Source organism: Aythya fuligula, chromosome 3 (assembly GCF_009819795.1).
Source record: "Aythya fuligula isolate bAytFul2 chromosome 3, bAytFul2.pri, whole genome shotgun sequence".
NCBI lineage: Eukaryota > Metazoa > Chordata > Aves > Anseriformes > Anatidae > Aythya > Aythya fuligula.
Genome location: NC_045561.1, coordinates 57,427,087 through 57,451,174, shown reverse-complemented (window position 1 = coordinate 57,451,174; position 24,088 = coordinate 57,427,087). Strand labels below are relative to the sequence as shown.

At 43.3% G+C, this 24,088-nt stretch overlaps 1 protein-coding gene across 2 annotated transcripts; it reads left to right on the top strand.

Annotated features, from left to right (window-relative positions):
* On the top strand, positions 1 to 19,113 carry ABRACL (ABRA C-terminal like). Of its 2 annotated transcripts, XR_004253098.1 has the most exons (5): positions 1 to 56; positions 1,646 to 1,712; positions 2,868 to 3,011; positions 18,338 to 18,529; positions 18,950 to 19,113. XR_004253098.1 is itself a non-coding variant. In XM_032184888.1 (3 exons), the coding sequence occupies exons 2-3, from the start codon at positions 1,652 to 1,654 to the stop codon at positions 3,050 to 3,052; spliced, it is 246 nt and encodes an 81-aa protein (XP_032040779.1). In that variant the 5' UTR covers positions 1 to 56; positions 1,646 to 1,651; the 3' UTR covers positions 3,053 to 3,431. The 2 variants fall into 2 exon arrangements, 1 of the variants encoding a protein (XP_032040779.1); XM_032184888.1 differs by lacking the exons at positions 18,338 to 18,529; positions 18,950 to 19,113 and having other exon boundaries at positions 2,868 to 3,431.
* The last annotated feature ends 4,975 nt before the right edge of the window (positions 19,114 to 24,088 follow it).

Below are 24,088 nucleotides of genomic sequence, written 5' to 3'. Positions count from 1 at the left end.
CCGGCCCCCGGCGCCGCGGCCTGCGCCTTCCGGGGGGAGACAGCGGCGGCGGGCGGGTGAGTAGCGGCGCCTCGCCTTCACCTCACGCAGATAAGCTGCGGAATTTGTGTAGCCGGGAGGGTTGAAGGCAGGCTTCGGGGAGGAGGTGGTGGCAGGGGCAGCGCGGTGCTGGTCGCGGTGCTGGGCGTTAGTTTGTTCACATCCACTTGGGTGCTGAGGGTGGGTTAGGGGGTGAGGCTGGGTCTGAAACCCCTGCTGGTAGTAAGCCTGCTTAATTTTGCATGTAAAAAGATTATTTATTTATTTGTTTTTAAAGTGAGTTTGGGATCTGAAGCTCAGCCTCTGTCAACCTCTTTGTCTCAGACCAATGGGTGAAGGGTCAGGAGGTGGAACTGTGCCCCCGCTGCCTACTTTAGCTCAATAAAAAGGGAAAGCAGGGGAGCCCTCCTGTCAGGAAAGGTTTGTGGTGCACCCGGATGCTAATTTTTAACACCGTTTACTTAACCAGGTCTGTGCAGAAATGCTATTTCTTGAACAACTGCTGTGGTCGCTCTGCTCACAACTCTGAGACTCTTTTGGACAGCGCTGAGCTCCAGGGTGGCTCTCTGTAGCTTTTGTTCCAGCCTGTGTGCCAGCACCAGCAGAAGCTGCGTTTGATGCTTTGCTTTCCCCGTGGGGCACGGTTTCGTGTCCTTCCTTCAATGCCCACATTTGCTGAAGGAGTTTCGCATCGTGTTGGTGCTGCTTTTTATACTGCATCACAAAACGGCTTTTTAGGTGCCTGTGGTTGTTAATCTGGGATGTGTTGTAGCCAAATAGTACTTCCCGTGACTGTAGTGCTGCTATCTACCAAGCTGCATGTGGCTGAAGTGACGGAAGGCATTGATGCACACTGGGGGAACTTTCAGAGCAGAGGTGCATGAGATAAGTTTTGCTTCTTGGGATCTATATGAAAGGAGATGAGTGCTGGCTGCCTTAGGACACTTCCATGGCTTGTTTCTGGTTGGGTTTTGCTCTCGGTAGCAGACGTGTGGCAGATGCTGTCCTTTCAGGCATGGCATGCACAGACCTGCTGTAACCAGCTGGATGTCTGGGCTGTCTCATGAGTGGAAAGCTGTGGTGGGGTTTAAATGCACATGCAAACCAAGGCCACTCACCTACCTTCATCCTATATCCCAGAGGAAAACATAAAGGAAGAGGCTCCCTTTTTATTGTGGGTGTTGACAGAAAGTTGCAAGGACCCTGAAGACCTGTGATGTTAGCAGGATGCTTTGTTTTTGTGATAATGATTGGCCTAAGCGCTTTAAAAGCCAAACCAAGCAAGAACACATAAAAACACCTTCTCCTTCTTCTCTTCCCTGCCCCCCCTCTCCCCTTTTTTTGAGATGAGTTCCTTGGGTTTGTGTATAGAAGGTACCAAGGTGGGAGCTTCTATCCATTTCTCCACAGACGTGGGGATGTGAAGGCTCTTTATCCTTTCAAGGCTAAAATGTCAGAAGATCCTCTAATTATGTGCCTCTGGGCTAACTGGGATTTACAAAATATTGTGATACTCCTGATGAACAGAGAACAGGCCAAGATGAACACGTGCAAAGGATTTACAGGTCTACTAATAACTTTGCTACAAATTTATTTTATGTTCTAGACCACAATGAACGTGGAACATGAAATTACCCTCTTAGTTGAGGAGATTCGGCGACTGGGAACCAGAAGTAAGTATTGTATACCTCTGAACATGCAAATGTAATCATGTTATACCAACCTGTTGTGAACCTGGCAAATTTAGTTAAGCAGGTTCAGGTAACTTGAAAATATATATTCCATATATATGTATTGCTAGATTGTGCGGTGCTCCCTGTGTCTTATCCCTTTAAGCAGTCCTGTTGTGAAGTTAAACATTTAAGCCTTTGCAGCAGAGAAGAAGCAGACCTGAAATCCTGCCCCCACTACATTTTTAGACAAATCTAAAATTACCTTTTTTAGACAAAGATACTTGCTGCAGTCTTCAAAGAAATGGCACCTTTATATTTCACCTCCTTTCTTTGTAACTTCTGTTTTTCGAAAGTTGTGTTCTTCAGTTATATTCATCACAGTGTTATTTAGAGGGAATTGATCTGTATGCCTGAAACTCTAATCCAGGAGTTACAGTCCCTAACTTTGCTTAAACTTATATAAAATATAGATTTTTATCTTAAGATTGCTTTTCATTGTTAAAGCTCCACTTTCTTTACAAGTATTTGTGCAATTTGTGGATGTAGGACCTGCTCACATATTTAAATTCTGATGCAGTTTCATTTAATTACATTTCTTTTTCAAAACCTGATACATAAATCTTGTACTTGATATGACTGTTTAAGAGTTTGCTGCTTAAGAAAAACCTAGCTAACCTTTTAAAATTCTTTCTTTGTGTGATAAATGACTTCCCATTATACCTTCTTCATAAGGAACCTTAAATATTAATAGGTAGGGGAAAAAAAAAGTATTTAAACATTTTAGGTATTCAAGACAATTTTCCTTCTTATGCTTCAAGGAAGTTTGATAGCCTGCATTGTTCATAGGCTCCAGAAAGACATCAGTCTTTCATAACATAAACATAGCAGATATGTTCCTTGATACAAATTTCTGGGGCGGGGGGGAAAGGAAAGTCTTGACAGGCCGGACCTTTGTCTACCATTAATCATCAGCATTCGTAGTATGTTTCCCATTATGAAGTCAAACCTCGTGGAAGTGAAGTTAGGTTACTCGCAGCTGGGAAATACTATGGGGCTTACCTTCAGCACTCTGACTGCCTATCAATTCTGTTCCCCCAGTCATCTCCTAACTGAAAGAGTATCTGCATGTGCTTTCATGTTGTGTCTTTGATTTAGATGCTGATGGACAAGTGAGCGTGAAATTTGGTGTGCTCTTCGCTGATGAAAAATGTGCCAACCTCTTTGAAGCCCTAGTGGGAACTCTTAAGGCTGCAAAACGACGAAAGATTGTCACTTATCAAGGGGAACTGCTTTTACAAGGTGTTCATGACAATGTTGATATCGTACTACTGCAGGACTGATGCAATCTGCATTTCAGTTGTGTGCTAATTGGATTGTTTGAGACAATGACTTGCAACATCCTCTGAATCAGGCTGATCATTCTATAGTGTTTTTGATGTATTTTCTATGTCTTTATAGTTGAAAGGAAATGATCCTATTTTGGAAAAACATTCCCTTTTGTAATTCTTCCTAAAACAGTACTGTACACGATTAAGGTAAAAAATGCCAGTTCTTTTTTTTTTTTTTTTTTTTTTAAATCTCAGGTAATACTCCTAAATGTACTTGATGGTTATTTTCAATATATGAAGAAATAGAACTGGTGTCTTAATGTTTACAAATCTAAACGTGCCATGAAAGTATAAAATAAAAGCACATACTTCGATTTATATAATTATTGCAGTGGTTGATTCTCTCTTTATTTGCGATCGGAAATGAAGGCAAACTGAATTTCTATAAGCATCATAGTTAAATGACTTCACAGGCAGCATGCCAGCAAGATAGAATGTTCTTTCTTTGTTACTGCTCCTCACTCCAAAGGATGGGCATTCTTTGACTGAATCACGTGGCAAAATTATTTCCAAGAGTTGGATGTGTAAGTAGTCTGGCTTCATAACAGGTTTGTAAGCAAACTGAGCACGACATATTCAATGAAGCACAAACTAGTAATAATTTGCTTCTGTGTGGCAATCACAGTTTACTTCCCACACTGCTGAATTTCCTCAACAGAGTTTGCTGTAACCTCCAACCCTTCCTGCCCCTTGATGTTCCTCCCCTTAGTGTAAGGAGGAGTGGCTAAAGCAAACCAGTGCTGCAGCAATTCCTCATCACTCCCAGCTCCGTCAAAGCAATGGCAGTGAGGAATGCAGTTTAAGGCAGATGTAAAGCTTCTTCAGTTTGACAAGGGAAAGAGCACATAAACGCACAGTAAGCACGGGTTGGTTTTCCAGCTAGAGTTTCCAAACTCATTGCCTTTTAATTGCAATTTTTGGTATTGTCTTGAATTTTTCTCACGGATCCTTAAGAGACAAATGCTCACTTGCTTGCATCGGATTTTGTTCAAGGACCAGATTGTGCACAGAAAGCCATGAATAATAATCCACCTTGTTCAACTCTAGCAACGTGGCAATGTAATATGCTTTGTATTTTTTCCTTAGACTTCTGGAAGAAGTGGGTGTGGAGCTCCCTGAATGCTTTCATGCAGTCTTCACCAAGAGGGGTGCAGCAACTCTAGGTTGTGACTATTTCCCCTCACAGAAATCTTAGGTTCTTTAGATCCCTCCAAGAGAGGAGAGGGGAAAAAAAGCCATTTTGAAGGTTTTCTAGCTTTCTGCTAATCCTTGGCAGACAAAAATACTCCGTTGTGTGGGGAGAAAGTTGCTGCATGGGGAAAGCAGCAGTGGGTAAGCAAGCAGTATGCTGCTCTGTGCTGCCCATCCCCACAGCTCTTGCAGTTATTGAGTGGGTGAGTTTCATAGAATCACAGAATGGTTTGGGCTGGAAGGGACCTGGAAAACCAACTAATTCCAGCTGCCCTGTCCTGTACAGGGGTTTCACCCACTAGACCAGGTTGCCCAGGGCCTTGCCCAACCTGAACACCTCCAAGGATGGGACATCCACTTTTCTGGGCAACCTGTTCCAGTGCCTCACCGCCCTCTGAGTAAACAACTTCCTCGTATCTAATCTAAATCTACTTTTTTTTTTTTTTTAACTTTAAAGCCATTACTCCTTGTCGTATCATGACACTCCCTGATGGAGAGTCCCTCTCCAGCTTTCCTGTATGCACCCTTTAGTTGGTTTGTGTTTTGTGCAGTCTTTTACTTGTCTTTTACAAGTGCAAAATACTTTGAAAAGTCTTTACTTTCAGATGCAGAGAGTGCATGCATGATTATGGATTCTCCACAAAGCTGTGTAAGCTCAGCTGCTGTCCCTTTCATCTCTGTTTGCTCTGCTTGGTGCAACAGGAAAACAGCTGAGATCCTGTGTGCAAACAGATCTGGGCTGCCTCTGCCTGTGCTGGCCTCAGCATCTGGAGAACGTGGGGAAACTTGAGCTGGGCTGGGTACAAGACGGCTGTGGTCAGAAGCAGCGTGGGCTGCTGGCATGGCTCGCTGGTGTCAGCGATTCTGTTTGCAGACCTGAGTGCATGAGTGCACGCACTGCTGTGCCCTGCTGCTGGGAAGAAGCGGGGCAGAGGCCAGGACCCCTGCATTTGGGAGGAGGTCTGGCAACTCTGTGTTACTGGATAACCACAATTGTTTTTCTCTCTGTGTTTTGTCAAAAGCCTGAGTCATTGTCTGGCTTCCCAGGATAGCCTGAGTATGCTGACAAACTGAGTGCTTTGCGGTGTTCTGAGAAGTGAGTTTTGGCATGGAGAGCAGCAGCTCGCCCCAGCCAGGCTATAGTTCTCTGTTCATAGCACCTCCTTAAGCACAGAATGGGCCTCCCTCCGTCTTAAAAACTGAGGCAACTGTAGATTCAGGGCTCAGTGCTGGGCTGGAGCTGAGACAGGATTATGAAGAGACTTTTATGCCTCATTTTAGATTTATCCTCTTAACTGTGCTGATAAATGTATTCAGTGCATCTGGGAACACTTGGTAGCAAGAGACAGAGAAACTTGACACTAAAACAAACCCGGGACAACCAGAGCAGACTGTGACTATGTCTCAGGGGAGCTGAGACTCATTGTCCCTCTGCTTCTCAAAGCAGACAAGGAACAACGTGAACAAGAGTGCATCTCCAAGAACTAACTGCATTGTGCAATGTGTCCAGTGGCCACAGAAGCGTGCAGGCTTCTTTAGGCTCTATGCAAGTACTCATGGCTTCATTTCTAATTTTTTATTTATTTTTTCACGTGTGGGACCACACCTCTGTGAAGGAAATAATTACCACAGCTGACTGCCTGGATACAAGATGTGGTTCCTGGAGTACTTGACACAATAATAGAGAAGCTAAGTATGGGAAAGCCATTACCTATTTTTGCGAGCAACAGGATGATCAGCAGTCCCCTGTGAGGGGTTCGTGACCTTACCAGCTGTGGGTCTGAGGGAGGTTTTGTAGGTTGGCCAGGAGCACCAGTGATTCCAGAACAGCAAGTGTCATCTCCTGACTGTCCTGAGCAGGAAGTCTTTGACAGCAGCATGAAAGAGTGACCAGTAGAGTGGTTGCCTGCATACGATGATGTTAGGAAATTAAAGAGTGGCTTAACTAATTTGGTTTCCTATCTGTGTAAGACATGAGTGCATGGTGGAATCTGTGAGCAAGGTTAGACAAACAAATCTAGCTGTTGCAATTTAAGATGTTACTACTGTATGTCTTCAGCAGGGACTGTTGGAGTAATTGTGGAGTGGAGCGTGTGCAATCACCTCAGCTGTTTCCATGCAAAATCCAGTGACTGAACATAAACGTGCCTTTCAAAGCAGTTTTGGCTAAGCTGTAAATTCGCTGAGGCACGGGTTGTATAACCTCTGGCAATGGGTGGTAGCAACTTCAACTGTCACAGCTATTTCTCATGTGAGCGTGTTTTTTTTTGCTGAGAACTTGAGCAAACAAAGGGTCAAAATATATGCCGTAATATCTTTCCTATGCAATTTTCAAGCTGGAACAAATTTTGAAAATGCGTGTTGTTTTTGCTTATTTCTCATCTCCCCTCCAAAGCTTTTCTGGAGGTGTTCTTTCCACTTCAGGGGATTCCTCTCAGTGACAGCCATGCCACTTTTGCCATTCATATCCGCGTAAAGCTGGTTGTCTTCACTTGGTTTGTCACAAAAAACACTTGAATGAAAGAAGAAGAGTAGGAGGAGCAGGAAGTTCGTCTGTGCTAAAAAATGATTATATTGCCAGTCACACTTAGCAGCTTTATTTACACATAGCTGGATGTTTCAGAAACAGGCTGAGATTCTCTTCTCCTCCAGCAGCACCGAGTAGTTAGTAAGCAAGTTTCAACAGTTGCAGAGCCTTTGTTAGGCCACTGTAGCATGAACCAGTGAATGTCACAGGCCTGGCCTTATGACTCGATATCAAAAGATTAATCAGTAATGAGTCATGTTCACCACTGCCTGAAAATCCTCCATCTGATATATGATGTCTGGTGTATGGTGGGAATCACGGTTTCAAGGATTTAAAGCAGACCAGCCAACTAAACAACAACAACAAAAAATGAATATGCTTTTCTTTCGGAAGCTGGCAAAATGTTATGAAAGTGTTCATGTCCTTCTCAAGCAAATACAGCACGTGTTTGCTCTGTAATAAATGGATTTTTTTCTTATGGAGTATAAGAAAGCAATTAATCCTAATGTCAGCTGTGAAGGGTAGACTTAAATACAAACAATTTGAAGGAAAATGAGCCCCTAGACCAAAAATATGTTTCAATGTCTGACAGCTGTCTGGAACAACGTATGATCTGCCTTGATTAAAAATTAGTTTGGTGACCTGATGACTTATTTAAGTCTAAATACTTCTCAGTACAAAAGTCGGTATGGTATAGTTTGTTTCGCAACCCAGAAGATGATGATATATGCCAAAATACTCTGTTTGTGCTGGCCTACAGACAAGTCTTTTTTTTTTTTTTTTTTTTTTTTTTTACTTTGGAAACCATCCTCTAAGCTAATAATGAAGACCCAAATTTACCCCTTTGATGCATTTAATGAGTATCGCAAAAAAAAAAAAAAAAAAAAAAAAAAATAAAAAAAACATGAGAACACGAGGACAAAGGAAATACTTATAGTGCTCTCAAATATGTGCAGACAGGATTGAAGTTAAAACTGTTGATGTCACAGTTGACACTAAAAAACAAATCTCTTCCTTGCTCAAAGATGCAACCCTTGTACCAACTTAGATCTTCTGAGGCTTGATTTTCAAGGAAAGGTATCTTCTGCATTTTTAAACCTTCAGCATTCTCAAATAAAATCAATAGCAGGCTGGAGTAGCTCCAGTACAATGATTTCAGAGAATTTGTATGGTCAATATTTCCAGGTACTCCTTTTTTAAAAAAGAATGGTATGGGTTAGGCAAGGGTAAGTGCTTAACAGTGTTTCTAAAAAGCCAGTACGTTTAAGATCTAGTTACATAAACTACTCAATATGAAGTTGTTCTAATAAAGTTTTCCAGAGGGTGGCAGTTCAGTGTAGTACTCTAAGTACAGCTTTAGCCTCAGATACAATACAGATGCATATTTCAGTAACTGAAGCTAGGCTTCTGGCAGGTATTTTGAATAAAACACCTGAAGTCCTATCTTGTGATGCAGCGTAGATATCATGCAGATTATGCTTATTTCAGGCAGAGCACCTGCATGACTCCAGAAGGTCAAGTACCAGGCTGGTACCCAAGAAGGGAGTGGTACCACTTACAGAAGCACCTCCGGACTCTTGTCCCATCAGGTCCAGACCCAACATCCTTTTGGAGAAATGCTTAAAGACAGGTACGGATGTTTTCACAAATGCTGCGGATTCATTTTCATGACCTTGTTCCTTTTTGGAAGTCACTCACATACAACACTGCATGACACTGAAAGTCTTACAGCCACCTTGCCATCCTTAAAGTTGTTTCTCCAGACAGGATAATAGCATCTACCATGTATTTGTATATGCATGTTATGTAAACGTATTGGCACGTACTCGAGAATGGACTGTTTTTTCCTGATGGGGAACTGCACAGTAAATGACAATTATAGGAAAAAAAATATATATGTATAGTGAGCAGCATTTACTGGTCTTTTCTAAGTCTTCTAAATGTTGCAGAAGATCACTCTGGAGGAATTTAAATAATCTGGATGCAGGACTCGAAGGTAAACTAAGTAAGTCTTCAGATGACACCCAATTGGGAGGAGCTGTTGACTCCCTCAAGGGTAGAGAGGCCTTGCAAAGAGACCTTGACAAATGATAGGGCTGGGCAATCACCATCTGCATGAAGTTTAACAAGGGCAGGTGCCAGATTTTGCACCTGACATGGGGCAACCCTGGATATACATACAAACCAGGCAACTAGAGGCTGGAGAGCAGCCCCACAGAAAGGGATTTAGGGATTCTGGTTGACATCAAGTTTAACATGATTCAATATGGTAACCAAAGGATCAACCATGTCCTGTGGTGCATCAGGCATGGCACTGAGAGCTGGTCAAGGGAAAGGATTGTCCAGCTCTGCTCTGAAATGATGTAGCCTCACCTCAAGCAGTGTGTGCAGGTTTGGGCACTAAAATAGAAGGACATAAAACTATTAGAGAGCATCCAAAGGAGGGCTACAAAGATGTTGAGGGCAAGATATATGAAGAGAAGCTGAGGTCCCTTGGTTTGTTCAGCCCAGAGCAGTGCACGCTGAGGGGAGGCCTCATGGCGGCCTGCAGCTCCCTCACGAGGGGAGCAGAGGGGCAGGTGCTGAGCTCTGCTCTCTGGAGACAGTGACAGGACCCGAGGGAACGGCATGGAGCTGGGACAGGGGAGGGTCAGGCTGGGGGTTAGGGAAAGGTTCTGCACCCAGAGGGTGGTCAGGCACTAGGATAGGCTGCCCAGGGCAGTGGTCTTGGCACCAAGCTGCCAGAGTTCAAGAAGCGTTTGGACAACACTCAGAGGGTCTGATATCTGGGTGGCCCTGTGGCCAGGAACCCTCTAACTCAGAATATTTTATGATTCTGTGAATTGAGAGTTTATACCTTGCAGGTTTTCTGTGAAGCTTTGGTGAAAGGTGACATACGATTGCCAGGTCTTTGTACTAGTTAAGAGGCTCTTGTCTGTCTCTGTAGGTCATGTTCTAAAAAACTTTATTTAAAAAATGGTAATTTGAAACATAGTATGATTTTAGTGGATGTCTGCTTTCAGTTTTCTTAGAAAAAAAAAAGAGAGAAAGAAGAAAAAAAATAAGAGAAAAAAAAAAAAAAGAGAAAAAAAAAAGAGAAACAACTGAAGCTGAAGACAATCAACACCATCTCATAGGAGTTCAGCACTTTGCCACAGCAGAACAGAAGTCAATTATGGAAATAACTGCGTTATTGGTACATTTGGTTGTATTTGAGTACTTAAATTCAAGAATGTGATTCATAGCATCTACATGGTACTCAGGCAGCTACAAGTCCATAGGCATCTAAATTCTGACTGGAAAACTTTCATGGGAACCCAAAGTCGCATGAGACTCCATATAGCCAGAGATATTGCCACCTTATTTGTGTTAGAATATCAAAGTGCTTGTTTCAGATCTACGTCTGTGAGGGATCAGTACACACTCATGCCTGAATTCCCCCAGGATCTGTGCTGGGAAACATGGACACTCATCCCCATACAGAAACATCTGTAATTTTCTTCATGAGGATCCACTAAGAGACTTTTCATTACCTGGGCAAATCATTCTGGTTTGGAGGGGGCAGGAGCATGCTTGGAGCAGGTGAGCTCAGGTAGCTGCTGGCCCTACGTGCTTACCTCCTGCATGGCACGGAGTGTGCTGGAAAACATGTCAGCAGATGGAGAAAGAGCACTTTATAAAAGCTTGTGCCTCAGGCTCCTCGGGGAGTTGGTCAGGGCTTCTCTGCTAACCGCACTGAAGGAAACAACTTGCTCAAGCAAATGCACCAGGGTGAGATTCCCGAACCCCCGTCTTACTTTGCCTTGCAGAAAACAATGCACGCTTTGTGTATTTACATTTGTATTGTATTACGTTTAAACAAGCCCAGGCAGCTGGCTAGATAGAGGGGAACGGCCATGGTGTGGCTTCTCAGAATTGTTTTCTTCTCTATAAACACATTTGGCAGCCTGCAGCCTGCATAAGCCTGGTTCCCTGTCAAATACCTTGCACAGTGAGGAAAAGAGCTCCCAATTGTCCTCGGGACCCCATGCATAAATGCATGCCCTAATAAGGATCTCGACAGTTTTGCTGACATTATTGAATACAAGTCTAACAATATGCAGGCTAGAAAATGAAAGGTTAAAAAAAAATGACAAAGCCACAAGTCGCATTATCATCACTTTGTTTAGGCCTATAGCCAACATACTTCTGTTACATTTTTAAAACAGCCAAACACAGCTGGCTCTGCTTTTGAGTTTAGAAGTTACGCATTCCCCTGAGGTCTGCAGCCCGAGCACAGTCAAGATGCACTGCTGCAGGAAAGCTGGGGTGAGACATGAGGCACTCTGCAGTTCTGCAGAAACGAAATCGAAACCAGCTTATTTCTACAGAAGCAAGAGGAAATAAATGGTATAAACAATGCAAAGTAAATGATACTGTGAATTCTTCCTTAATACATACTGCTAGCAATCAGGCAAGCACCTTTTTAAAGTTGCTATGTTAATCTCAATTTTAAGTGAAAAAAGAAACATAGCTGAAACTGTCTACAAAAATCCTGATTTGTGCCATACCTTGCAATGTGTGTATGTGTATGTTGCTGTCAAGCTTTATGACAGTCTCCTTTAAATTTAAGAAGGAAAACTAATCATCTTTGCCCATCTATGTTATTACAGGCTATAGATGATAGCAACAATCTTGTCCAGTTAATGATGTCTTGAGGGTAAAATGCAGACAGTTGGTGTTTTATCTATTTATAATCATTTTTAAAATGGCAGTGCCATCCCTTCACTCCCACTCTACCTCTCCCACACATACTCAGCATTTTATGAGTCAGGCTGTGAAAATATGGAGAGGCTGATGTAAAGATGAGGTTTTAGAAAGTTCTTTTGTAAAGAGTGGCTGAGTCTCTTCTCAGCTATCCTTTTTTTTCTGACTGCAAATGGGTCATGTCTTCAAGCTACTGTCTACAGGATGAGGGCAAGGTTTTTAAAATCTAAAACCTGAGAGTATTCTATGGTTAAGGTGAGGTCACAAGAAAAATACATTTTTTGCATCAAATTTCTAAGAATATTTCTGGATTTCACAGGACATTTATTTTTGCCAGTGTTTAGCAGTCAATGGGGCCATTCCTATGTTACAAGAGTATGACCATGGCTACAGAAGCAAGGTCAGAAGCAAGGTCAGCTACAGAAGCTACAGTCAGAATGAAAATCACAGATATAATAACTGCATTCATTGTTTATGCATGTCCACATCCTCTGCACAAGTAGTTTGTGAGACATCCAGGCATAATGTCATGACCTTATGGCTTCATGGCCAACCACAGTTAGTGGCACCGTACTATGGATTAGTGACACCATACCATGGGTGGTACCAAGGCCACAGCTCAGACATTAAATAATGTTCTAGATGCAGTCTTTTATTGTGATTTGAACCCCTGCCACGTTAGCAGCCCAGTCCTGCCCGCAGTGATGAGGTGGGGAAGTGGAGTGGGGGACATGGTGTGGGGACACTCACTCTGCTCCTCCTTGCTTGGTGGCATGCAGTGTGCTGCTTCTCCACCACAGCTCTGAGATGTGGCTCATGGGGTGACTGCCCAAAAAGGTGGCTGTCTCTTCCCTCACTGGAAAAAGTTAAAGGTAGCTGATCAAAGAGGCAGCCATCTGCCTTTCTGGGTAGCACCAGGGATTTTTGCTGGAAATTCTTTGAAATAAATATTGTTTCTTTGATAAGTCTATGCATGCAGACCTGGATGCAGTACCCCAGGTGGGACCTCATGAGTAGAAGGGGACAAGTGGCTTCATAAAACAGTCATTTTAATGATGCACAATAAAGAGAGGAATATAAATAGTGAGTAATTGAGATGATAGACACCAGGTATTTATGCAGCATCTGGCAGGCCCCAGATGGATTTTTCCACAACATGCTGTGCAGATCCCCTCCATGGAGAGGTTCCTCCTCTTTGGCCCTCTGAAATATTTTCTTTACAAGAAAACAACCCTATTCCTAAACCATGTTCTTATGAGAACTTGTTGCTGCATTCCCAGTCAAAGGCAAGACCACGCAGGTGGCCTAATTGCCAGCAGTGAGTGAGAGATGCCTGCAGGTTCCTCTGCTGCGGCGAGGCAGCCAGATTTGTCCTGTGGCCTAGGATGTGGGCAGCGCAGCCCCCAAAATCACTCTGTACGAGCAGCACAAGCAGCACATGTGCTGTTGGACTGCTCAGGTTCACTGATGTGGGTCACTGAGTTCTCCACGTAGAGTGGTCCCCTGGTCAGGAGCACTGCAGAGATGCTTTCAAGTCTTTATCTCTTACCGAGTGCTATGAACAGCTACTTGACTCACATCTGATACAGTCTTCTATCTTACAGGTGGTTATAGCAAGGAGAACTGGGGAAGCACTTTCTGTAGTTGTTTTCAAACAAAGTGACTGGTCTTTCAGAAAACTTGCGTGTTTCATACATTACCGTGGAGCTTAGAAGATGTCCCAGGGGAATTTTGCCAACTGCAAATTTTCTATTATGGAAGAACTGTACCATATCACATGGAGTTAGGATATTAATAGCTACATAATCCCACTTGGTGCTGTGTCCTGTTTTTGTACCTTCCTTTTCTTAGATTCAGTCTTGCATCTGACAGATGCTGCAATACTGGCCCATATTATACTGACTCTCATACTTCTTTGCCCTGTCTAAACTGTAGATTCACTGCCAGTGAAAGAGAGTGAGGGAGCTGTGGTTATGGTTGGGGAGGAAGTCTGTAGTAGTTGCAGGCATACAACTGAATTTTATTTTGAAATATTCACTTGCTTTATTCCAAAAGCCATGCTCTCTATTGCAATCTCCTGCTTTTGGTCTTTGCAGAAGTTTCATTTCCTACACGATGGAGCAAATGAAGCAAGGAGCATCATTACTTCCCAGTCTTGCTTCTATTCCTTTTCACAGTTCTCACCCTATGACAAGATCCCTGTGGAAAATATTAATAATAATAATTAAAGGTTATCTCCCATTGCATGTATACAAGAAACTGAACTAAGGCTGTGTGGAAGGTATCATTGATAATTCTGACATGTTTAACCTCAGTTTAGAGCACATTATGTAAGTAGTGTGTTTAGTAAGAGCATATATACATATCAGTATCAACAGTTACATATCGATAAGCATATATACACATGTGCTTACGCGTGCACACACTCACACACAGGTATATTTAATGCATATGCATTTCCCAAGGATATAAAATATGCAAATTCTTGTCTTTGATAGGGCTTCTGCTCAGTTATTTCAGCAGGATCTTGTGTGTGCAAATGCTGATGGCAGAAGGTCTGTGGCAACCTAGAAAATGCTGCTTGTCATCCCAGCTTGAATGGAGCTCCGTGGAAGGCAGGCAGAGCATTTGTCACCATTCCCCTCCAAACTTGCAGAGGCTTGCTACAAGGCAGCAGTAGCGACTGAGCTCCTCCAAAAAGGTCAGACATCTTTTGCAATAGCAAATACTAACTGAGCTGAATACACAGCTCCTCACAACCTGCACATACAAGTCCAGTTTGTTCTCCTACCAGCTTTACTGCTGAACTAAGTCATGGCAAAACGCAGGGAAACTTGTTCAGGAGAAGAATGATTTTGGTATGCTTAGAAATTTGGTAAACTTAGTCTTCTCTGAGGATAAACGATGGTTTTAAGAAGTGAGTGTAATGTTTAAAGCATCCTGTCTGATCCACTGTCACTAATTACATCATACTGAGCATCAATAATTGACAACTATTTGTTCTTGAATCCTGTTTAGAGCTTTCCTTTCTTAAAATTTCCCATTAGCACACTAGAGCTCTCAGGCAGGGCAGGTCTAGCATAAATAACACATAAAACAGTTGCAAGCTGTGCTTTCCCTGCAGTTCTCAAGACTGACTGTGAGCAAGGTTAAAGGACAAAACAGTAAAGATGATGATGTTTACCTGTTCTCCATCTGATGTTACTAATGGGAGTGAAGCTGCTGTGCTTCCATTTTTTCTACTTCCATTTTATGTAACTTCCACAATTTTGCAGGCATCCTTCGTTTTGCCATCTCTTCCTGCTTATTATAGCCTGGCAATCTTGTGGAAGTGAGAAAAGTGTCACTCTAACTTCTTTCTCCTTACAGAATAAAAGCACTCGTTCACCATGGCTTTGCACCTCACAAAGATGGCAAAATGATGTACAATTATTACTGGATCAAAAGAGGTGTTTTATGCTCAGTTTGCACAACAGTGGTGATTAAGCCAAGCGCAAACTGCTGTACAATTAGGCCCAGTGTTTCTAAATACATGCAGAGCTAGAAAGGCTAAGTTTTACTGAAAGTTTTCCAGCAGAAAGTATTTGATCTCACAGCTTGTGCTTTGATGTTTGTTGCATATGTCTCAATCAGAGCTGGAGGACTGGGCTCAGCATATTCAAAGTGGTTTGAATCTTTCAAGATCACGCCTTTTTTCCATTTCCAAAGCTGATGGTTTCGAATCATCACATTCTGCTGTAGCTGAAGTGATTTATATCCTTCAGCAGTGCTGCAACTGCAGTCTTCCAACCTGGAACTCTCCCCACGAGGTATTAATGCTCCCCAATGAGTTCAAATCACTTCGCACGCTGTAAAAAGGGCTATGTGATTAACACTCTTAAAAACTCCTACATTTGGCAAAGATTTACATTTAAATCCTAGGCATGCAGAAAGCCAGGCTGATACAAACTACAAGACATATTATTTTGTGCATTTGAATGTGAAAGGTATTTCCCAAGCTTTTTGCTCTATCATTCAGCTAAATGTGTCTGAGTCTGTAAAATCGCACTCTGCCTCCTTACTTCAGCAAGTTTTAGTTAAAAAAAAAAAAAAAAAAAAAAGCCAAGAAAACTGGTGGAAATCTTTTGGCATAAATCACAAACACTGCCTCTGCTGTATTATGCTTACCTAAACCACACAGTGCCTCTGTTTCTCGCTGCCCTTCCTTCTCTCCTCGTTCCTCTCATGGGCAGGATCGAGTCACCCGTTCAGCATGGGGCATTGCTCCTACAGGCAAGGTGGGTCAGACACCATACAAAGCAGATCCAAAGCTGCATTCAGGGATTAAAGTAAATCTCATGGATTTCTCCCTCCTCCTCCCTTTCTATGATCTGGTAAAATGAAGGGGCATAAAGTAAGAGCACGCAGAGCTGGATCAGGGGGTGTCGGTGTGTTGGCTGGAAGCAGATGGACCTTGGGGATTTGTTGCCAATGGATACAAAGGTATTTGCACAGGTGGCCTAAGAAGTGTCCAGTGTGGAAATTCTCCAGTTTTGCTTTTTTATTATTTTAATTTTTAATGCAGAACAGGGTGCCTTTTTTACTTTCCAGAAGGAAATAGGCAGAGCTGATAGCCTTCCCCAGCCAGCTGCAAGCACAAGATGTGTCCTCATTGTCCTTGTGTACACAAACGCCACTGTCACTTGTGCTGGTTCTGTCTGGAGGTGGACTCCTCAGGCCAGGTTCAAATCCCTGTCTCTACCTCATATTCCCTTTGTTGTATCACATTTGTTTTCTCATAGATCCACAGAGTTTTCCCACTGAGCTACTAATATCCACAGAGACCTCCTCATTGTTGTTAGCCCTCCCAAATGTGACAGATTATCTGTACTTGCCTTATCCCATCAAACCGGGGCTAAATTCTGCTGTTGCCACATTGCTGGCTCATTGCTACAGCCAGTCACCTAAAGGGTATCGTGGAAGGGCAATATCAGCTACGTGCAGTACTTGCAATGCAAAGAGCACAGTTTTTTTGATAAAGAGATTCCTTCCTGAGGATGTGGCTGGGGGATTTCAGCCCCAAAGCCAGGACAGCAAACAAGCTGAACCAGACTTTTTTTTGTAGCATGGAGAATTATTGATGTGTTAGTAGGATAAATCAGCTGGTGTCTCCCTCAGAGTTCCAGGCTTGGCCAAGCATTTGTTTTCTCTGCTAAGTTTGATGTTTGTTTGTCTGTTTATTTATTTATAATATTTTCTTTCCTTGTTCTGTTGCAAGAGGGAAGCACTTCAAGGTGAACACCTGCTGGCTTTTTTCAAGACAGGCAGTCTCGTGGGCTTACAGGCAGCAAGTCTGCAGGGCGAGCTGACTTACAACTTACAGGGGCAAGACGTTTGCGTTGGTCTGCCTTTGAAAAGGACAGGGGTGGATATGGGACCTGTGAAGCATCTTCTGTGACACTTGAGTTGAAGAAAAGTCCAGGCTACTGTTATTTTTTATTTATTTATTTATTTTTAATGAGAAGCATTAATCTGCACCTAAGTTTGCATGCATGTATGCAAAATTCTGCAAATTAAATAGAAATGAAACATTAGCTTGTCTTCACAGCTTGTCAGTGTTATTTTTTGTGCCTGCTGCTTTGGTTTTATAGATGCAACTGGAAGCCTCTGTTGCTACTGCATGGGGCTGCAGGGCTAAAAGGCGGGACTTGAGTCATCAAATGTAGACTCCCATGGAGAGAGGCAGGGACCTGCACTTTTATCCAGAATCCCTCACAGAGCATGGACTGATGTGGCTCCTCAAGCCCTCAGCTCCTCCCAACAAGTGATGAATGATTGAGGAGAAGCCAAATGCTAGGAAGCACAATGTGCTCCTGGCAAAGAGGGGGATTCTGCAGGGTCCTGCTGCCCAGGGCAATCCATGGGATATCAGGACAGGTTGGCTGCAACCTTCCTCTGCTGTAGAGGAGCCAAATGGAGTCTGACTCCATGGGAAATCAGTTTTGTTGTCTGAGAGAAGCTGGGCAAGCGCCAGCAAACTTGAGACTCTGGATACCTGTTTCTCAGTCCTGGCACTCGCCCCAGCTCTTTTGGCAATAGCTTGATGACTCGTTTTTCCTGTAGGTAAGGTGAGGGTAACAGTATTTACTAAGGTGGCAAAGTGAAATAATGATTATTTGGTCTTTTTTAACTGTCTGATGTGCAGAGTGTGAGAGTCACAACACATGCATACATCCCCTGGGCTGCTGCTGGCAGTGTGAGCATGAAAGCCAGCAACAGTGGCCAGCCTCCATCCTTCATCCTCATCCTCCTTCATCCTTCATCCTCCTTCCTGCACCAGGGAGCTGCGGGCAGGGGGTGTCTGCATCTTCCCTTCCTCAGTCCTGTGCAAAGGTCTGTGTCTGCCTTTTATCCAAGGGATTAGTGCAGACAGGGGTATTTTGAAACCACCGGGTTAAACTCACCCTATGCAGAGCGATTAAGATAGAGCGGGTGTGAGCTGGCAGCTTTGAGTGCCAAATTGTATCACAGGTTGCCCAGGAATATCATGCTTCCAGCAAGGGCAATGTCTCTCATGAAGACAAATTTCAGTCTAATTGTAACAATATTCAGTGAATATAATGAAACAATACCAAAAGATTGTGATGACAACAATATAAATCAGCACAGCAGTTAATGAGAAAACGCTACAGGCCGTTCATGCATATACTCCCATTAGCTGGTCTTTGTTCTGTAACTTCCTTTTTTTTTTTTTTTTTTTTTCTTTTTTTTTTTTTTTTTCTGTTTCACTGCAGAGGATTTACAGGCCTGGATGTTAAATATATTTGACTTTTGTACTGGAGCACTGAACAACACTGCAACCTAAAACTAAACTCAATACCTGACACAAGTACTCTTGCTTATTAGAAATGAGAAAACTTGGAGAGAAAAAAAGCTCATTTTTTCCAAGAAACTTCAGCCATCCTCAGTTTTTCCAAAGACTGAAGGTAACTCTCACTCTCTCTGCCCTTCTGATCATGTACCTGGGGTTATCCTCTGTAAAGCTCTGTGGAGTCTTACCACAATGACGGAGACCGCAGCATCCCCATGGTTCCCAATGCTGAGCTCACTTTCCTGTGGTGCCTCCGCCTATATGACAGCAAAGAAAGGAGTCTTAATGATCCACCCCAGGGTCACTTGGAGAAATCAAGGAGTGATGGCATTAGAGAATGAAAAAGACCTCTCAATTTTCTTCTAGTTTCTCCTTTTTGCCTGGTACCAGATTATTTTGGGTTCTAGAATTTATATCTATACTGTGTTTTCCCTATTTTCATTTGTACTGAGTTTGTGCATGCTTCCTGGTGAGATCATCTGTGACACATGATCCACTTTTCCTCTGGAGTTAAACAACAGGCTTTTTCTTGCAGCAACACAGAAGGTTCAGGTTGCGTGGAGGTGTGTTGAGACCCAGCAGTGGCTGCTGTGTGAGGCCGAGATGCTGCTGATGCCTGTGGGAAGTTATTGACCACCTTTACCCAGCACAACCCTACATGCGTCATCCCGACCCACTGCCTGCATGGTGTCCCCATGAGCCCTGCCTGAGAGCCCTGCCAGGAGGGATGGCCAAGGACACGTTTTGGCCTGGGAAAACCTCCCGGGGTTGGAGCTGCCCCTTCTGAGTGGCCACCTCCAGCTCACTACAATGATGTCCACCTCTCTTATCATTAATTGCTCTTCCTGACATAAAATAACTACAGAATCTGGAATTTTGGCTAAGGGTTAGGGTTAAAAAAATAGAAAAAAAAAATAAAAAAAAGAAGAGGAATAGTAATTTAAATGCATGAGGTGCATCTGGTTCTCTGCAGGCATCCTGCAAGATTAATTTTCTTTTCCTCCTTACCTCCTACCTGAGGCACCCATTGTCTACAGTGCATGATTCACTTGGGAATGTAATTATTTTTTTTGAAACTGTCCTTCTTCTATTTCTGTGTGTTTTTTATTTTGTTTCGTTTTTGTTTTCCTTTCCTTGGAATATCCCAGTTGCAGGAAATATTAATCACTTCCGAGTTTGCTCTGATTTGGTCCAAAACTGAAAATAAAAATAAAAAGGCAAATTATAAAAAAGACGTACTGGAAATGTGTTCTTTTCAGACAGCTTTATCTAATTAGAATATTCATGAGTGAATGTGTGTGTTTTTGTTTAATTTTAGGATAGCTTTTGGAGGTTGTTAGAAATCTCTGTGTAAATGCATACTGTTGGTGATTTTTCAGTGTTAGGTTTGACTTCATACACGGATTTCAAGGCATTTTACAAGGGACAGCCACACAACAGTCCTTATTTTAAGGAAGGGGGAATCTTAAGCTAGAGAGAGAGGTTGGCTTGCTCTACACCACACTGCAAACTTGTGGAACTGCTGAGATGAGAATGCTGACCTCCCGTGCCGAGAGCCAATACTCACAGAAAATAGCCAGCGGTCCCGATTGCTGTGTCTCTGCGTGAACCGACAGTTTAATGGGCTGTGTGCGCACATCTGAGTCACGAACACAAGGTCTATTAAAACTGAAGCTGTTTCTGAGTGGGCTCTCGAAGCTGGTGGCTTCATTTATTCAGGGGGTTTATTACTGTCTTTAGGAGCATACTTTTAGTCTCTTTTTTTTGTTTGTTTAGCATGTAGAAGAAGGTAACGTGCTACTCTGCAGACACCTGAGTCTACACAAAGAACAACAGACTATAGGCAGATAAAACTGGAAAAATACAAAATAACTAAGCTAGCTTTGGCATCTACTGGTCAAGTTAGATTAGCAGGGACAGAAAGGTCGAAGTACTGGCAAGTTCCTTCTCTTAGCTGGGGGAAGCAAGCAGAAATCTTAGGAGCAGAATTACATCCCTTGGTGGGGAAATTTGACTTAGAATAGAATAGACTGAGTTGGGAGAAGGAAGAGGGGAAGGAAAATCTCCACTGGTGTAAGTTAAATTTAACTGGCATAGCTATAAGGCAGTAGGTTTTGTTTCCATTTAATATTCGTGCAAAAGGTTTGGAAGGAAAACTACTTGAAAAATTAAATTAAAAGCAATTAGTTGGAAGACATCTGTCAATGACATCATTGCCTAAGATTTTCCCAGTTTAATTTCTGCCCCCCCCCTTTTTTTTCATTGTTTTCCTACAGCTGCAAATTATATCTCCACTTTTGTTACAAAATGTCTTGTTCAAAGCAATTTTCTAAAATCTCACACATAATGTTTTGGTGAACAGCAGAACTTGAAACCAGAACCAGAAACTCTCTGAAAACACAGTCTTATTTGATTTTTAAATGGGAAACTACGGATTTGATTCTCCTTAAAGCAAGTGACTAGAGACTGGATCTCCAATATGGGCTTCAAAGTCCTCATGACACCAATTTTATTTTCTTTCCTTTGCCACCCATTCACTAGGAACTCCTTAACAATAGCACTATCTCCTCTTTTTGGTCCGTGTCCATGTAAGAAGATGCCCAAATGGGCATTGTCCTTGGACCTTGAAGCTGCCCCCTGCAGACTGGTATTTGGGCTCGTAAGCAGGTCCAAGGCAGGGGGTTCCTGCTGGCTAGGGGGTCTTTGTAGAGCTGGGATGTAGTGCAGGCTCTTTTTTTGGCATCCACCTGTTTTTGTCAGGTACTGGACTTGTGACTGCTGTCACTTGGGATTTAAGTCACGGTTTGAGCCATATGCTGGAGCACAGAACGTGATGGGCGGCTACGGTAGGTTAACAATCCACTACTGCTAATTATTGCATCCTACCAACCCACATCTCCCATGGGCCTGGAGGGAAAAAGAAAAGAAAAGCTCACAGATTTACAAGCTATTCTATGAGAGATTTAAAGCCTGGAATACACATTTCTACAAAATATACTTACCCCTTGCTATACATACACATGCTTCCAGAACAAGCAGTCTGGATGAGCTCTTAAAATAAAATTAAACTCGCAGCAGCAGCCGTAACAGGGTTCTCATCAGCAGGACCCAGACTTGGTGCATGCTGAGGGGAACAGCTGGTGCAGAGAAATTAATAGCCAGGCATTGTCCTTGCACCTGGCTGGTACCAGTTCTCGCAGCCGGAGACGATAAACAGGGTGACCACTGAGATGACTGGTGCATTTTTCTGGAGAGGCATAAATTAAATGATAATTGTGGCAGAAATATGAGATGTGTAAGAATTATGCATCAAAGAGCTGTGATGAACACGATCTTTTGCCCTCCCATGAATGAAAGCTTTTTAGCGCTCTTGTCTGAGGGACAGACAGCCGTACGTGTGCGAGTGGGGTGCTGCTTTCATACAAGGGGAAAAGGGGAGCAGCCAGACCAGGGAATGCAAATGAGCCTCCCGGCACGCTGGGCTGGACTCTAATCCTCATTATTCTTTGTAGACATGGTGGTGATTTCGGTCATTGCTTTTGATAGCTGAATGCACCCGAAACCTAACTTGTGCATACGGCCCATCTGTTTGCAGGAGCGAGGGTGCTGGGAGCATAGCGAGTGCTGCCCTGCTGCTTGAAGAGCAAGGTGCCCTTACTTACTGCAAAACTCGGCGGTGTCTCCAGAAATGCAGCATGCCATAGCTGGTGGCTGTTACCAACAGGGCTTTCCCTTTGTGCTGGGAAGAAGGTAAGCCTGCTGCAGTGGCTGCGCTCGGGAAAACCCTGTGTCCAGGATGCAGCTGCAGCCACCTGGTCACAAAGCTGGGAAATGCAGCAGGTACCAGGCTCGGTACAGGCTGAACCTCATGCTCCTGCTTTGCTGGAGTCAGGTCCTTCAGTTCTGATTGTCAGTGCTCAAGCTCACTTGAGCACAAGGGATTACACACAACAGCACTTCTCTTAATTTCATGTAAAGCTCCACAGTCCTCTGTAGTTTGCCTTCCGCAGATTTCTAAAACAATCTTCCTGTTCAAACGAGTAACAGCAATTAGCAACAGCAGAACCCATCTCCTGAAAGCTCAGCACAAACCCCCAAACCCAGATGTTTACACGTAGTTAGTTATGGCAGGAGGCTGACCCTGTGTCCCTACCCTCGGAGCCAGAGCCAGACAGCAGGGGTGGCAAATGCTTCCCCACTGCATGTTTTGAAATACATCCCTGTTTTTAAGAAGCAAACACCACAAGAGTAATCTTTGCTGATTCCTTTGCAATGGTTGTTGGTGTGGCACCATCCTGCAGATGCCAAGAAGACTTGACTGTGCATTGCTTGGGGCCTTTGTGAAAAATAGAATCCATTATTCAAGGAATGAGTAACAAGTAACAGCTTACAGATTACATATTGTGCCTTTTTTTTTCTTTTTTTTCTTTTTTTCTTTTTCGGGGGGGGGGGGGGGGGGGGGGGGGGGGGGGGGGCGGAAGGGGGAGAGGAAGGGAAGGGGGGCAGGCTGTCTTGTTTTTGTTTTGTTAAGAAATGACCAGAAGAAATGCTAACAGAGACATGGAAAACCTTCCAGGTTGTGGATAATTTTGTGTGTTGCAATTTCCTACAATAAGGATATTTTTCACAGACACACAATATTCCCTTGGAAAATCTGTGAACTGCCTGTCATCTCAGCAATAACTATGTGAAATTGATATAATTTCCTCTAACTTCATCACCTACCCTCTTCTGAATAGCAGCGGTGAAGGTTACAAATGCCACCAATTTTCCCTCAGTAGTTGCAAAAGGCTTGAATGTGCTTCTCTGGAACTGGAGCTCCTGGGACTTAAAAAAATACTCAGGGCTTCGCAAGAGGCTCCATTCAGTCAGCTGCCACAAATCATTTCTGAGCTGAGGCGCTCATATTTTCTGATTAAGCCACTTTTCCCTGGCAAACTTCACTGACCAACTGCAACTAGAACAGCCTGCTCACCATTATTCCACATTAAGGAGAAAGATGCTTTGGGAAACACAGCTCTCATTGTCTTTAACATTGGAAGGACTCGTATAACACTACTTGGGAGAAATTATAAGAGCAGAAAAGAGAGAGCAGGTTGAAAAACCAATGTCATTTCATCTCTCACATCCGCCGTTGCATTTCTGAGTCTCAGCCAAGGCCGTGGAGGACAGGGGAGCTGCTGCGCAGGCGTTCCTGGGCAGGCACCGGGTGCTTCAATAACCAAGGATGGGAGGCGATGCCGAGCACTGCAGTGCCAGTGGAACCACACATGGGGACTGCAGAGGCAGAGGATGAGGGATCTGTTTGTCTTCTGCGGGAGGTTTTTTTTGAAAGAAAAAAATTTCCTGGAGCCTAGCAGTGACTTGTCAGCCACCTGGGTGAGTGGCATCCTGGTATCTGGATAGGGGAAAATGAAAACTAGCAGTAAAACAAACAGTTCAAATTAGACTATTTTGTCTCCTGCAAAGAACCTTTTATTATTTTTTTTTCTTGGTTATGAGTGGTTTTATTTGATCAGCTTGAAATTGGACTTGAGTGAGCATTTTAAAGTTGTGCAGGAGAACTGCAGAGGTCTGGGTTTGACTTTTCACTGTTTTAACCTTAATCTAATTTTTTCTTTGCTATCCTATGCTTCCACACAAGTGCCTAAATAAAAATTTTATAATGCAGTAT